Source organism: Tachypleus tridentatus, chromosome 4 (assembly GCF_004210375.1).
Source record: "Tachypleus tridentatus isolate NWPU-2018 chromosome 4, ASM421037v1, whole genome shotgun sequence".
In the NCBI taxonomy this organism is placed as follows: domain Eukaryota; kingdom Metazoa; phylum Arthropoda; class Merostomata; order Xiphosura; family Limulidae; genus Tachypleus; species Tachypleus tridentatus.
Window position 1 is genome coordinate 27,421,833 of NC_134828.1, and position 17,801 is coordinate 27,439,633.

The 17,801-nt window shown below is 31.6% G+C and overlaps 1 protein-coding gene across 1 annotated transcript in view; it reads left to right on the forward strand.

Moving 5' to 3' along the window:
• The window catches only part of scaf6 (SR-related CTD associated factor 6), a 44,518-nt gene that overhangs the window by 14,789 nt on the left and 11,928 nt on the right, over positions 1 to 17,801 (forward strand). Inside the window, 9 exon segments of the mRNA XM_076497410.1 lie at positions 1,792 to 1,866; positions 2,229 to 2,340; positions 3,261 to 3,311; positions 4,152 to 4,190; positions 6,862 to 6,993; positions 7,391 to 7,637; positions 13,100 to 13,197; positions 13,200 to 13,401; positions 15,767 to 15,888. Coding sequence (XP_076353525.1) covers positions 1,792 to 1,866; positions 2,229 to 2,340; positions 3,261 to 3,311; positions 4,152 to 4,190; positions 6,862 to 6,993; positions 7,391 to 7,637; positions 13,100 to 13,197; positions 13,200 to 13,401; positions 15,767 to 15,888 — 1,078 coding nt within the window.

Sequence of the window (17,801 nt, forward strand, 5' to 3'; positions counted from 1 at the left end):
AAAGATAGATATGTAATGCTGGAAACAAATGTTTTAGATGAAAGAAAACACTTTCATGATGATAATGTGATATTTTTGATTATTCAATATCAATTATATAGTTGTAAATTAACCCAAATAAGTCAAACAAAGTTGAATGATACCAACAATTCTGTAAATGATCAGCTCAGTTAGTGATTTCAAAGCTTATATCTTTGTAATAATATAATTGACATGAAAATAAAATCACCTAAAAACAAACTCTTTAATTTAAAATTAAATAGATATGATTACTTATATTTAGGGAAATGAATGTAGGTTTGGTTTGTAAAGAGGATATCTGTTATAAGATTTTGAAATTAAACTTGTACAGTCATACCACTTGCATTTTATTTAGTATCAGCAATAGGAAAAACATTCTTTTTATGAAAATTCTAACATCTAAATAATTGGTTTTGTTACAAGAGTTGCAAGTGTTTTAAAAGATACTAATTTTGATGGAAACAAATCTGTAAAGCTTACACATTGTTAGAACATCTATAAAAAACCAAGTTACAAAAATTGACAACGGCAGTGTTTAATTAATGATCATATTGTTATATTAACTTTTATTAATAATCATTTAATGAATGATGAATTGTTGTGGACTCCATTTGTGTTCATTTTGGAAAATCAAAAAAAATAATATCTTAATTATAATCAATAGCCCAATCAAATAAAAATGCTGACATATGATGTTTATATTAGATACTATATGGTAGTGTAATGATATCAGGTTGTTTATTAACTTTTAAAAAGGATGGTGATGGGGAGGTATATATCCCTAGTTCTGAGTTTTCTTATAAAGTTTTAAAGAATGTAGTTACTCAGTTTTAAATCACAAATGTAACAAAAGTAAAAGTACTGTTAACCTATACCTTATCTAACACAGTTATTAATGTAGCAAATAGTTGGTGTTGTCTGTTACAAGCCATTTGCTTTTCCTGTAGTCAACAGCTCAAAATTAGGGACAGTGGCAAATAGACTTGGTAATTTTGCCATAATAAAGACAAGGTGAGCAAATTTAGTGGTAGTGAGAATTGAACCATAGCCCCTTGAATACAAACCCCCCACCCTTACCCCATGCTGGCCAGAACCTGAAAGGCTTGAAGTTAAAAAAAGAAAAACATAATTCAAAGTTTTGATACCCCTCTTGGCCAAAGCTCAGGTAGCCCATCATTTTTGCTTAAAAGATATAAAAACATATTTTTGCTTCAGTTGTTGGAATAGTTGGAAATAGTAGAATGTTGGTCAAGTTATAGAGCAAACTTGAATGTAAAACAACCACAATTTTTGGAAACCATGAGAAAAAAAAACATTGAGTGATATAGTGTCCTTTTTTTCATGTTTTGCTCCTGTAGTGTGCATGTGAAAATAAAAAATATTTTTAAACAAAAACAATGATAATCTTGAATGTGTAGAAAATTTTTGAGAATTAATTTTAAACTTATTTCTTTAAAGAAATGTTTTGTAGGTTTTATAATTAAGAGTAGCCTGTAATCATAAAGTGAAAAGTTTGATAAAAAGAGAAATAAGAGTTTTCTTATTCCCTGTTGTAGTAAAACCACCTTGAATTACAGTTTGTAGTGTATGATCCTAAAGAAAACTGAACATGTCATATCTGAAATGCTATGGCACAAAGAGGTGAAACTGTATATGGGTGTAAAAAGTATCACAATTTAAATGTGCTGTTCATCAAAGGGTTTTTAATATTCTATAACAGGTTTAAGTTGTTTATGTTTATTAAGGTAAGCTTGCTTTTGTTGTTTGTAGAGTCACAGCCCCTGGGGCATCTTTTGAGTTGAAACTTCATCTAATTTACTTGATCAATGACGTATTGCATCACTGGTAAATATGACTTTTTTATTTAAGTTATTTTTGTTAAAGTGAATTTAAATGTATGTTCTGTATGTCCTTAAAACAACTTAATACTGGACACATTAGTTTTAAAATGTGGTGTCTTTATCTAGATGTTAAACATCGTTGAAAAGCAATACACATGTTGAACATTTATATTGTTTATATTTGTCTCACAGTTCCTCCTCTCTGGTTATAATAAAAATGTAGATATGTGTCTGGAATATGGTTAAAGTAAGTTTTATTAAGTGTTAATTAATTTTTATAAAAAGTATCCGAAAGTAAAGATGTAAATTACGGTGGTTGTCTCCCTTGTGGAACTTTGGATATGTTTGTTTAATCTACCTGCTCAGTGTACGTAAAAATGCAGAAGAATTAAAGAAAGCATTGGAGCAAGTTGTGGTTCCTATTTTCTGCACAACTAGTATTGGAATTGATGATGAGAAACAGCAGAAGCTTTCAAAGGTTAGTTTTAGTAAAACTATCTTATTTACTAGATGTAATCCTACTGGATCACCGAAAGTTTGGTTAGTTATCATTGTTTTAGTAAAACTATCTTATTTACTAGATGTAATCCTACTGGATCACCGAAAGTTTGGTTAGTTATCATTGTTTTAGTAAAACTATCTTATTTACTAGATGTAATCCTACTGGATCACCCTACTGGAACCGAAAGTTTGGTTAGTTATCATTGTTTTAGTAAAACTATCTTATTTACTAGATGTAATCCTACTGGATCACCGAAAGTTTGGTTAGTTATCATTGTTTTAGTAAAACTATCTTATTTACTAGATGTAATCCTACTGGATCACCGAAAGTTTTCTGTTGTAAAAGTAAATAAAACCAAAGTTAAGAGCAACAAAAAATGTTTATTTCTTGCTTTCAAAGTTAGTATGTCATGCTGTGTCGTAGCCTGTACGGTATATAATTCTTCTCATGATTCATGGTATGTGCAAGCTTTACTGACTTCACAACAGTACAAATTGAAATTGCATTGTTAAATGTCCCTTATGTGACATTTTGGTGTCTACTGGCTGACAGATGACATGCTACTTTATTTGTGGTTCAAGTGATTAAAACAGGTGTCTTTCTTCTCCTTTTTAAGGAAATCAGAACTTATAATTTCACAAACATGTGAAATGTTATCTAGTTGTTTAAGTAAGAACCTTTAAAGCTAAATAGTTTGCAGCTACGACAACTCTTGTTAATGTCCCTCTAATTGAATTCTAAATAGGTAGTCACTGGTGTAATGTAACTCAGGTTTCTGTATTCCATGTCAAAAGTTAAAATAATTGAGCTTTTTAGATATATTCAGAATGATACTACCATTGTTGTACTATTGACAGTTTGGGGTTGTCTAATAATGCTTTATTGTTTATCTCTAGCTGCTGAAACTTTGGGAGACAAATAACTATTTCTCAGAAGAAATTCTTGAGGTAATGCTTGTTGATGTAACCATAGTAAATAGGTTTAGTAATCATTTAGACACACACCAAAGAACAATAAAATTTAAAAATTTGTAAATTACCAAACCATTTATTTCCCAATTATGATGGTTTATTTCTTAAATTTATGCAAGGTTGTACAAGTGTTGGGTTTGTGAATAAAACTATGCCAAATTATGCAAGAAGTGTTGTGTTTATTGTTAAAACTAGGTTATAGGATAAATGTTGAATGTATGAATAAAACTGTCCTGGATTATGTAATAATTGTTGGATTTATAATTAATTTATGCTTGTTTATATAATGATTGTTGGATGTATGAATAAAACTATCCTAGGTTATGTAATAACTGTTTGATTTACAATTAAACTATGCTAGGTTATGTAATAATTTGGCATATATAATTGAACTATGCTAGTTTATGTAATAATTGATAGATTTTTTATTAAAACTATCCTAGGTTATGTAATAATTGTTGGATTTACAATTAAACTATACTAGTTTATGTAATAATTGTTGTATATGTTATTAAAACTATGCTAGGTTATGTAAAATTTTTGCATATATAATTAAACTATGCTAGTTTATGTAATAATTGATAGATTTATTATTAAAATTATGTATGCTAAGTTTTGCAGTAGGTATTAAGTGTTCAGATGTACTATTAAACCAGTACTAGGTTATGTACTAATTATTCGATATATTACTCACACTATGCATAGTAGTGTAATTGTTGGTTGTGTAATAGTTGATGGCTGGATCAGTTGAACAATTTTGATAACAACAAGACTATAAATTTGTCATATGATTTAATGACTATTTTATTATTTTAGCAACTTAAAAATCCATCCCAGTCTCTGGCAAATTACCAGGTGAGAATGCTTCTATACTTTTTTTTTTAAATATTCTTCTTACTGTTTAAGTTTATAATCTTTTCCTAGAGACTTACAACAACTTATGTTTATGTGTACAATCATGTCAAAGTACACGCATCACAAGCTTTTACAGAGCTACATTAAGAAATTAATTTATAAACTTTATTAACAATTTACGTAAATAAAATTGGCATCAAAATGTAGGTTAATACTCTCATGTTTATATTATCTAAGTTTTAACTTTTAAATTTTGAAAAGAAATACTTAAGAAAATCTTAAATTTAATTTTTTTTATTTCATGTGATGCATCTGATCTCCAATTTCTCCCTTTCAGAATTTTTTAATTCTACAAAAGTAGGCTTCTACAGCATCCAGTCAATAAGAAACACAAACTGTACACAACTACAAGAAAGAACTTTCTGTATTTATTGAGATATCAATAAGTTCAACAAACTCAACAGAGAGAGACTTCCCTCTTCTCTCTTGTTAAGAAAATAATTATTGTGATTGCTGGGTTGTAGTTGTATCTCATTGTTTCAGAAATATTGACAGAGTAATGTAACATAATCTGGTGTGTCTTTCGTGTCTCACTGAGCTATTTATTGTCAGATTTTGACCAGATGTTCTAGTGTCAGACTAGTGTGTAGTACTAAGTAATTTTTAGTAGATTTTGCACATGTCTTCAGGTGTTCTTTTGGGGTCAGGCTACTGTGTGACACTGTAAGTTAATTTTTGTCAGATTTAATTCATGTTTTGGTGTTTTTCTGTGCTATAGTTGTGTGACACTACTTATTTCTTTAAGTACATTGGAATTTAGAAGAGAATGTTTCAAAAGTCTTCCATCTTCTGGTCAGTATGTGGAAGTTGTTGCTGTCATTTATAGTATCTTTGTGGATTATGGACTTAACTACGGTCAACTTACCTTCAATACAATGAATAAATGAATGATTTAGCCAGGGTATCACCACTCTTTCCAGTCTCAGCAGACATTTTCATGGAAGCCTAAAGAAAGGGTCCTGTCATCCACAGACACAACACCAATTTTCTATAGACGTTATTTTGATGACACCTTTGTTATCTGGCTCCACAGTTATGAAAACGTACCAGCCTTCCTAGAACATTTTAATCCAATATAAAAATAATTCAGTTCAATATGGAACTACAGGAACAAAACAGCCTACTATTTCTTGACATATTCATCAGCAGGCGAGGAGGAATAAGAAAAAATCACAACAACTGTATACAGAAAACCCACCCACACTGACAGACACCTACACTTTCAGTAGTATCATCCAACCTTGGTAAAGTAATCCAATGTCTAAAAAAGAGAGAGAAAACATTTAAATGTGAGATCCATCAACACAGAACACTGAAAGGTCATAGAATGGTTATACCTCCACCTTCATCAGGAATTTCCTGAAGAAGACCACCTCAAAACATTACCATTAAAAGGACATTATTACAACTATTTACTTACCCTACATGCAAAATTTCAATAAAAATCTCAAATTCACAACCAAAACATTCACTCTAGATGTCTGGTGAAAATCTTACAAGACAATAAGGTCTATTCAAGAGAAAACCAAAATAAACCTATTATGAAAAGGCTAAAAATTTAATTTATGAAATTTCACGTTCCTGTAATAAAACATGCATTGTATAAATAAAAAGACAGCTCATGACTCATGAAAAACAAAATCCAGCCATTGCAGAAAATATTGTGTTAACTGAACATGGGTAATTGATACAAATGTTGGAAAACCAAAAACAAAACACTGAAGAGTCTGTCTACATTAATACACTAAAGCTTTCAATAAACAGAGGTTTGAGATTAGAGGTAAGAAACCTATGGCTATCATTGGTTGAAGCCACATCCAGCCATTCCACTAGTTGGAACCAAGGGATATAAACAACCAATCACAACACATCCTCCACAATACCATAAATGACCTGCAACAGCTTACTTACATTGACCTGAGAACAAAAGACATTTGAAATGTCCTCATATCTTGGTTTTTTTACAACAGGCAGTTACCACTCATCATGAATACCCTGTCTAAGCAATCTGTGGAAGAAGTTATTTCTTGTCAGTTTTGGTAGTGTGTTCAAATGTGTTTTTGGTGTCATACTAGTGTGTGGCACTAACTTCTTGTCAGATTACTTTGTGACAGTAAATTGTCCTTTTATAATGCAGTCAAATGGCCAAATGTATTTCTGTTGTCATGGTATGCACATTAATCAGATTTCCACATATCTTAGAGTCAGGTTTTTTTTTTTTGGTGTTATTATGTGGTCAGATGTCCTTTTTTTTATGTCATACTGTTGTTCTAGTGTACACAACTATTACTTGTTTATTGGAGCTTCATAGATCTTAGATCTCTTTCACTTGGGCAGACATACATATTAGTCTATAATTATTGCTTGTAGCATGTTGAATAAGGATTCTGTAAAACTGTTGATGGAAGAATTGCACCAGAGCAAAATCAGCTTTTATAGGGGCAAATAACAAATGTCATAATATGGAGTTAAATATTCTTACATTGTAGAGATAAATTACCTCAGAGATGTTAGATTATATACTTAGACATTTTAATAATTACCAGCATCTCAAAAGTGTGCTGTATTGTAGTTTAAAAAATGTGTTCAAATTTTAATTTTTTTTTTTTAGGCAAACCTTATCACAGAACATGTGGATGCTATTACACCTATTACAAGTGCAATACAAAACCAGTATGCACAGCTTCAAAAACAACATCAAGACTTTGTAACTCACCTTACCAGTCGCATACAGCAGCTGCAGGTAAGCTAAGGTTAACTTAAGCTGTCGATGATTTAGAGAAACTTGAAAAGAACAATGAGCAGTCAGTAGATGTTGTAGGAAGACTCTCGTTGCCTTGTACTCTTTGAATAAAAATAACAGAAAACTTGCTGTCTAAATTGCAGTCAAGAAAAATGTATTCTGTTATTGTGAAATACGTTGCAAGTTTTGTTTTTTTGTGTAGAAAACTAATTTTTTATACATCATTTTATTCCTTTATCTTTACCCTCCATCACAAGATATATATATAACTTGTGAAACAATATTCTCCCACAGAAAGCATGTATTGGTGCTGCAGGTGATTTGAAGAAGAAACGTAGATATAAATTATGCATTACACTTACCTGATTATCCTTTTTTTTTCTTTTATTAATAACAGTTTGCCCCTGCATTCCAGTCTCAGCCTCAAGGGCAGGCTACTGCCTCTCAACCTCAGACACAGCAGCAAGTGCCGACGCTCACTCACCAGTCTTATCCATTGATCCATCCTGCACCGACAGAATCTCCAGCATACTCTCAAACATCACTGCCTGCTTCTCAACCTCCAGCTAGTGTTCCACCCTCCCAGGGTCAAGGTCAGGCTCCTGGTCTAGGCCTGGGATCAAATTCTCTTTCTAATCCGCCAGGTGCCAAATTTATGTATATTCATTTTAGTATTGATGAATATTATTTTAATTAAATAAAAATAAGAAAAAAAATTAAACCTTTAGGTACAAGGTCACTGAGAAAAATATCAATGTAATATTCTATTAAGTATAAGTAGAAAAAAAATCAAAGATAAGTAGTAAAGTCACCAAGACGAATATCCGTCTGGTATCGTATATGTTTTTGCTGCTGTTTACACTGATTTTACAACTTTAATAACGTGTTCAATAAAACTTGAAAACATACTTTCAAATTGTGTAGACTAGCTTCTGAAATAGTATAAACCTTTTCTTATTGAGTTGTTCTTACTTCTGTCAAGTACGTGAATGTTGGTTCTAAATGGTCTTGAAGTAATGCATTAAACGTGTTGCTTTTTCCAAAGTTTCTCACCTTCCATGTGGCTTACTCCACAAGCTCTAGGTAAAACTGCATAAAGTTTCACTTTCCTGCCATAAATTGGATGTTCTCGTTGACAGATATATTGTGAACTTTCAATCTTCATCTGCTCTTTAAATATTTTATTTTGTCTTTACCACATTCATGCATATCATTATTACTGGCCAAGAACTGACAATGTACTTAAAAACAAAACAGGAGCAAACTTGTGTTCAAAATATCTTATGATAAACATTGGAAATGCCACAATGTAAATAGGTAAGTAATTCTCATGAAAGTTTTTTATAAAAAACCAAATTAGTTTATAAAATCCTTTTAAATTTGATTTGAATGGTCCTAAAATTATGTAGTTTTAGAAAAATAAAATATTTAGTTTTGATATTTTCTACTATTTATTATAACACATTCATTATTTAATGTAGTTATTTGCATTCGAGCTCTGAATAGTTCACATGACATGATCTTCATTTTGAGTATAAAAATACTATTTATTATATCACAGTTTTAACATTTTATTTGTATAATTTCTAGAACCTCCTAAATTAATGTCAAAAGTTTTCTTTAAGGTAAATGTTCATATGTTGTTTTCCATATTCTAAATATTGTCAATAACTCCAGATATTATAATCAACATACAGTGCAATGAAATGTTTAACATTAAGGAATGGAAATATTTATATACCTTTTAAATTTTTGTAGAATAGATTTGAAACTTCTTTTTGTAATATTCATAATTTCACTTCTTTATCTTTTCACTTGTAGTTTATTTTTAATTATCTTTTACAATTATTTGTCTTTTATTCTTGATGGGAACTCTCAACATGTGCTCTGTAATTACACAGGGGAAGTCTCATGCACAAACTTGAAATATCTAGCTTACACACACACAAATGACACCATCGGCTAGACGTTTTGACAAGCTGAGCTACAAAAAAGTATTAACACACATAAAAATAATAAATATTTCAAATATGCAATTTTAACACACTAATAATACATAATTAATTAAGGTGTAAATCTACCTAACTGTTTAGCAAACTAATACATATAAGGCAAGGAACACTTGCTAAGTGCTATGTATACCTCAAGACAGCAATGAACTTGTGTGTCTTTTCTCTGTCATGCTACAGATGTATACATTGGTAGAGGTTTCTTTAGGCTATAACTGAACAGTGAAAAATCAGCTCTTTTTATTGGTTGTAAACATGCCATTAAATTTCAAACTGTCGCATGGCAACACAGCTTTGACTTTGGAAGTGGATATGGCTGACTTTAAACTTAGAAATATTAGAATGTTGTTTCACGTGGGGAGAAATTTTTGGAAGTTACCCCCTGATAATGAAAAACAGCTGGAAATGTACTTTGTCCACCTATGCTGACAGTCTATATTAGCTTCTCACTGTTTCTTGTCTAAGAGCTCTTAAACTTGAGAGAATTTTAAGTACGAGTGGATCATGTGATAACAAAACCTGCAGTTTTAATTGCTGTTTTAGATGTTTCTTTTTAAAATAAGTTAATAAAACGTAAATAAAATTACATATTTTGTTATAATGTACTTGATAATAATCATTTCATAGTAAAGTGGTTTAGTTAAATATTGAGTGTAAATTAGTAAAATCTCATGACATGCAGAAAGGGTTTAAAGAGTTAAATCGATTCCCAGGGTTTACTTGTCTTTCTGTGTTCTTACTACTACATAATCTTACAAGATCCTCTTGACAAATACAGTGACAAACTGCTGTTAAAAATGTAAAATATTAAAATGTAAATTTTGCTTTCAGTATGAGTATTTGGTTTATTTTTTAAGCATGAGAAAGTAGTATTTAAATTTAATGTTATTAAATTAAACTTTATGTATTTTTTTATTATTACATAATATTTAAACTTTAATAGTTATTAGATTTAACCCTTTCACTGTGGCTGGGAAATATTCATCCTAACTATAGTGAAAGGGTTAATAATTGAATAATCTGTCATTCAAAACATTGTATGCTTGTTCATGCTTTTGTACTTTGTCCTCTCCTAATGTCCTGGAATTTTATCTTTGGACAGTTGTACTAGTCCAGGATAGTCTTGTGTTTCCAAAGATGTCCTCCTTTTTAATTCTTAATGAGATACTCTCTTTATCATCTTTCTCTCAAGACATATTTTGTACATTTGTTTTTATCAGTTAGAAGACATTCAGTTACGTAACCTTAGTGCATCGCACACCTTATTTTTTTTGGAGGTTCTATACTTGTATTTAGAGAGACTCTTCCTACACGAGACATGGGCTATGAGTGAGGTAATCACTGTTTCTCACCTTGTGTTGCTCATCCTAACTGGCCCAGATTATTGTTCTGAGGATTGTTTTTTATGTCTAGTAATCTCTGTTAATTATCTCATGCACAACAAGTCATTCAAGGATACTGAAGCAGATTGTTCATTGGGCTTTCCTCTTACTGCATTAACAAATTGGCTGTAATAACTGATCCATCTTGTTTACTGTAATGTACCTAATCACTTTTTAGGTGAATGTGAGGTTCCATCTTATCATATTCAACATCTTTGGCATCTCACGTGCAGAATAGTGGAGGATATTCTTCTGGCCAGTATGTGGATGAATCTAAACATGTTTTTAAATATTACTTACATCATATCTCTGTCTTTTCATTTTTATGGTTCTGTTAGTATTCTGTGATGATTCTTCAAACCAGTGTGAATTCTTTGTCAATTTGTTTCATAGCTCTAGCTAAGATGTGTTATACCACATATCTTTATTTTCACTTTCTCTTGCTTAAATAAAATAATTGGTGTTGAAAATACTATTGTGTTAACAGTTCCAACTCCATTAAATCTTATGAGTAAATGACTTAAGTAAAGAAATGTTAATAATTACTATTCATTTATTTAATTTTTTTTTATACCATAAAAGTCATTGTCCATGAAAGTTGATAACGTAAATAGTACCAGTACTGTGTATCTGATGAGCCCTGGTATTGGACAAATGTTGAATGTGGCAGATGTGATGTGGTTAATATACTATGACGTGATCTTTTCTAAACACTTAGAATTCTTTATTCTGCATTCCCATTGAATTCTCTTGGCATTGTTAAGCCTATCATCAGGACCATCTGACCCATTGAATTCTCTTGGCATTGTTAAGCCTATCATCAGGACCATCTGACCCATTGAATTCTCTTGGCATTGTTAAGCCTATAATTAGAATTATCTGACCCATTTAATTTTTGTAGAATTGTTAAGCTTCTTATCAGGACCACCTGACTAATTTCAACTCTCCACAGATACTCTGCTAACCTTTTCAGTTTAGGACGATTGGGATTATAGTCTCATAAGTACGTCCTATCTCTGCTAAGTTACATATTTTCTCCACTGAAAATTTTCCACTATCTGGTACAGGATGTTGCTTTAAGCTCTGATCATAACTACGACCTGGAACCACACATAAGAGTGGCAACTCAGTTATATCCATGCCACTCATATCCCCCCCCCCCGTATGTTTATATGGTGTCCTGATCAAAGGGGTACTTTACTGAGAAGAATGCTTTACCTTCTGAATGTCTGCATTTTCAGATCCAGTTGTTTTCAAAGCTGGTCCTCTTCATTCAATTCTTCCAGAAGAATCTTGTCTGATGACTATTGCTCTGATTCTGGATTTGACTCCAGCTCTGTCTGCCTACAATACTTTAAGTTTGCTGTAGTCTAGGTATAGTACCTTTCACATCTGAGTATCAGATGGTCTGGTTATCTTTTATTATGACTCTTTTTGCTTCCTTCTTCCATCTCAGCATGGGATATTCTGGCAAACAGTAATTCAGAGGTAAGCCTACCTAATTCAAATTTACAATTTTTTAAATTAAAATGATTTTCAGCCAAGTTTTTATTCTGCAATGTGTTCCTACTCATCTTACTGCAATCAGGAAGAATATGTTATGTCACCATGACTGCAAATAGAGAAATCTGGTTTAGGACAACAAAGTAGAATGTACATAGCTTTTCTTGACATGTGTGCAGTAAACAGCATTCAGAGTCAAAACTTGCCTAGTTATTGATATGGAACAGGTCAACAAGAAAAGGCTAAGAGTATTTGTGGTGATTTAAACACAGCTATAATAATACATTTTATGGTTTTGAAGCTCTTACAGATCTTTTTTATATAAGGTATACTTGTATCTTAAAGCATTAATTGCTTCTTTCTGCATCAAATTAAAGCTACCTAGACTGTAATAAGAAATGCTATATTGTTATACATCACCTGAATTTCTCAGAACACTTTTACTTTTTTTTTAAACACTTCTCATCGCACTTGTAGAGTCTCATGTGTTAAGTTACAAGCTTTTAGGTTTGCCACTTATTATTGAAAGTAGTGACTGTGCAAGTTGTAATAAATATGATACAGAACTTTGTTACTTGTGAGTAGAAGGTAAACACAGAGAACAATTATATATGGAAATTCTGAGAGGTATGAAAATTATCCTTTGCTTTCATACTAACACTGTGTACTCAAAGTTGTACTGAAACAAATTTTTCCTCTGTGGACTGATGAAAAACTGCATTATTGTCATTATGTCTCATTTAACTTGGTCATCAGGTGAGGACAAGGCTATAGGTATTCCCTGTGATCTTTTATGAATTTCATTTATATTTTTGACTGGTACAAGATATAAATCTGAATAAATGAAATATTACGTAACTTACAGTGGATTGTCATCATGTAGATATATTTTAGTTTGTACAGGGTGTTCGAAAAGTTACTGTGCACTTACATATTTATTAACAGACAAAACTGCACAGTGACTTTCCGAACACCCTGTATATGCTTCTGTACACTAGGTTAAGATCTTTAACAGAGTTTTATGTAATGAATGATATGAATCTGGATTTGAATAGTGTGTGTGCATATGTTCAATATGTAAGCTTTTTAAGAGTAGTTATAACACTGCATGTGATCTAAGTATTACTGTAATATTTTCATGGATAAACAAAATCATTCAACCTGTTTTTTTCACATGTGCAAGTTAATGATTTGATTTTAAATCACATGTAGGCCAGCCACCTCCCAGTTCTGCTTCAAATTCCAACATTACTACATCTCAAGATTATTACAATGGTCAGCAGGGGCACCTTTGCACCCGCAAGGTCCAATAGCTAATGGGCCTCCTGCTCATTTTGGAGGACCTCCACATTCACAACATTATCCTCTAGGTCCACCACCACCTTTCAGTCAACCACCACCTAGTTACATGCCACCACAAGGAGCTCCAGCATACACCCCTCTTCCACCTCATGACTATGGACCGTACACTCAAAACTTCAGTGGGCCACCTGTGGGAGGGATGGCTCCTCAAGGTAGGACTGTGATTTTCATTTTATTACTGAGTGTCATGGTTATTAACTTGATACTTGTGCAGTTGTTGTAAACTCTGTTGAAACTAAATAATATGTTTATGTGAAATATTTATTATTCAGTTAAGCCAATACCATTTCTGTGGTATAAAACTGACCACTTCTGATGTTATTTTATCGAAATAAATAGCTGTTAAATATCACCATATCTGAAACACAAAGCATCATGACCATGTGACCTTTTAAGATAATGTATTACATTATTTCAATGTACAAGATCTTTGTAGATCAAAACAGGGCAGAGATTGAAAAATAAGACCAGCAATTTGGATTTTTACAATTATTAAAATAACACATAAAGAAACTGAAATTTCAAAACTTTGGTTATAATTTGATTTTGCAGGTAATTTTAAAGGATAGATCAAACATGATGCCATCATGTTATTTTGTAAAAACATAAGATACAAGGCTTAAGAAACTATTAGAAATTCAAACACACTTCCTGTTTATTTGTTCTGAGTTTAGTTAATAAGATTATGAAACTGTTAGCAATTGATACATACTTTGTGTTTATTTGTTCTGGATGTAGTTGAGAAGATTAAGATACTATTAGCAGCTCATACATACTTTGTGTTTGTTCTGTGTAGTGGAGAAGATTAAAAACCTATTAGCAGCTAATACATACTTTGTATTTGTTCTGTTCTGAGTTTAGTTAATAAGATTATGAAACTGTTAGCAATTAATACATACTTTGTGTCGATTTGTTCTGAGTTTAGTTAATAAGATTATGAAACTGTTAGCAATTGATACGTACTTTGTGTTTATTTGTTCTGGATGTAGTTGAGAAGATTAAGATACTATTAGCAGCTCACACATACTTTGTGTTTGTTCTGTGTAGTGGAGAAGATTAAAAACCTATTAGCAGCTAATACATACTTTGTATTTGTTTGTTCTGAGTTTAGCTAATAAGATTATGAAACTGTTAGCAATTAATACATACTTTGTGTTTATTTGTTCTGAGTTTAGTTAATAAGATTATGAAACTGTTAGCAATTGATACATACTTTGTGTTTGTTCTGTGTAGGGGAGAAGATTAAAAACCTATTAGCAGCTAATACATACTTTGTGTTTGTTCTGTGTAGTGGAGAAGATTAAAAAACTATTAGCAGCTAATACATACTTTGTGTTTGTTCTGTGTACTGGAGAAGATTAGGAAACTGTTAGCTTATACATACTTTGTGTTTGTTCTGTGTGTAATGGAGAAGATTAGGAAACTGTTAGCAGCTCATACATACTTTGTGTTTGTTCTGTGTGTAATGGAGAATATTAAGAAACTGTTAGCAGCTCATACATACTTTGTGTTTGTTCTGTGTAGGGGAGAAGATTAGGAAACTGTTAGCAGCTCATACATACTTTGTGTTTGTTCTGTGTAGGGGAGAAGATTAGGAAACTGTTAGCAGCTCATACATACTTTGTGTTTGTTCTGTGTAGGGGAGAAGATTAGGAAACTGTTAGCAGCTTATACATACTTTGTGTTTGTTCTGTGTAGTGGAGAAGATTAGGAAACTGTTAGCAGCTAATACATACTTTGTGTTTGTTCTGTGTGTAGTTGAAATATAAAACTTTTATCTTCAAAGGCTGATTAGCAGAAGCATGAAGATGATTGTATTCTATCTGTCTTACTTTATGAAGATGATTGTATTCTATCTGTCTTACTTTATGAAGATGATTGTATTCTATCTGTCTTACTTTATGAAGATGATTGTATTCTCTCTGTCTTACTTTATGAAGATGATTGTATTCTCTCTGTCTTACTTTATGAAGATGATTGTATTCTCTCTGTCTTACTTTATGAAGATGATTGTATTCTCTCTGTCTTACTTTATGAAGATGATTGTATTCTCTCTGTCTTACTTTATGAAGATGATTGTATTCTATCTGTCTTACTTTATGAAGATGATTGTATTCTCTCTGTCTTACTTTATGAAGATGATTGTATTCTCTCTGTCTTACTTTATGAAGATGATTGTATTCTCTCTGTCTTACTTTATGAAGATGATTGTATTCTCTCTGTCTTACTTTATGAAGATGATTGTATTCTCTCTGTCTTACTTTATGAAGATGATTGTATTCTCTCTGTCTTACTTTATGAAGATGATTGTATTCTCTCTGTCTTACTTTATGAAGATGATTGTATTCTCTCTGTCTTACTTTATGAAGATGATTGTATTCTCTCTGTCTTACTTTATGAAGATGATTGTATTCTCTCTGTCTTAATTTACCACTGTTATATCTGAAAATAATTGTGAAAAACATGTAACTTTCTTTTTAGAAACCTACATTAAATTGAGGATAACTATTTTTATAGGCTTTCCTGGAGGACCTACTCCTCTTCCTCAAGGCATGACAATGTCCGAAGCAAGTGAATACCACGCCCCAGATGTACCATATTATGACCTTCCTGCTGGGCTGATGGTACCTCTAGTGAAGGTAAGTGGTATTTTAATATTTTTTAATCAGAGCATACATACAAGTCACAATAAAGAACATAAAACTTGCAGTAATGAAAATTTCAAAAGATGGCAAATGGTAAACAGTAGGTTTAATTTTGTGAAAACAACTATAAGCAATAAAGCAAATAAATGATAGTCAACAGATACTGAACATCTTAAATCCAAGCCTGATCATTCATATAGTTATGAAGCTTTTCCTTAATCTTACATTTATTTCCTGCATAATATTTACTACATCTGAAGGTAACCCATTCCAAAAGACCAATAATGGTTAGAAAAATAAAACTGTCTCAATTGAAGATGACTCCTACCCTGCCAAAATTTATATTTGTCTCCTAGTCCTTCTTTTATCTCTGTTAAGTATGAAAAAAAAGATGATGCATTGTTACTCTCAGTTCCCTTTATACTTTTAATACCTCAGTCAGATCAATATTTACTCTATATATGTTTCAACAGATTAAGAAATTTCAACTTCTCATATGACAACCCCCTCCATACCAGGCACTATTCTAATAACTCTCCTCTAAACCTTTTCCAACATTTCAATGTCCTTCCCATGGTAAGAGCCCAAAATTGAACACAGTACCCCAAATGTGGTCTCTAGATTTGTATTCAGTATTTCTATAGATACAACCCCAACACCTATTTGCCTTGTTGCTAGTAACAGCACATTGTTTGGATAATAGACTATTACACCAAGATTCCTTTCTTTTATAACACTGTTAAGGTTATTCCCATCCTAGGTAAACTTATAATTCAAATTATGATAACCCACATATATTATCTTGTATTTATTATAATTAAAATTCATTTGCCCCTTTATTTCCTTCACTCACTTAATGATCTAAATCCTTTTGTAAATCAGCAGCATCCTCTTCACAGCTATCAACAACCAAGACATTAATATAATCATCAAATTTAAGTAATTTATTGACCATTCCTTCATCTGTTTCTTTGATTTAAATTGAAAAGGGCAAAGACCCCTAGGTTGAGCCCTGTGTTATCCCACTTACAACATTAAACCAGTTTGACTGAACCCCATTTATAACAACCTCTACTTTCTTCCATCCAGCCACTGTTCTATCCTGTTTGCTAACTTATTGCCCATGCCTATAGAAATAGTGTTTTTTCACAAGCCTTTCATGTGGCAGTTTGTAAAATGCTTTTTGAAAATCCAGATACACCAAATCCTACACACTTACCCTTATTTACATAAGGAATAACCTTTTCTAATAATGTCAAAAGATTTATAAGGAAGATTTTCCCCTAGTGAAACCATGTTGATTATCCAATAAAAGTCTAATCTTTGTTAAATGACTTTGCAAAGAATTTTTATTAGACTTTCCAAAACATTTCCCATGATTGATGTAAGACTTAACAGGCCTTTAATTACTGGGACAATTTTTATCATCTCTCTTGAAAAGAGGAACTATATTAGCTAATTTCCAATCCTCTGGTAGCTGCCCACTATTCAATGACTGGCATAACAAAACAGTAAGTAGTGTGCATGTCCAATGCTTAACCTCCTTCAAAACCATTGGGGGAAATATCCAGCTGAGAAATCTTATCTTTTAAACTTCCCAGTTTCTTCCTAACAAATTCAGAATTAATGCACTCATCTTGTTTGATTTCATTTACATCTGTCATCTGTTCAAGATGATAAATATTACTCAAAATTTAATTTATAAAAACTGAAGAAAAACCAAATTTAATAACCTAACCATTTCATAATCATCAGATATGAGCCTTCCTTTATCATTCCTAAAGGGTCCTATCCTCATTTTAATATTTTGTTTACCTTTAATGTATTAAAGAATTTCTTACTGTTAATTTTTACATTTTCAGCCAACCTTTTTGATATCCTAATTTCCTTGACCAGCATTTTTAATC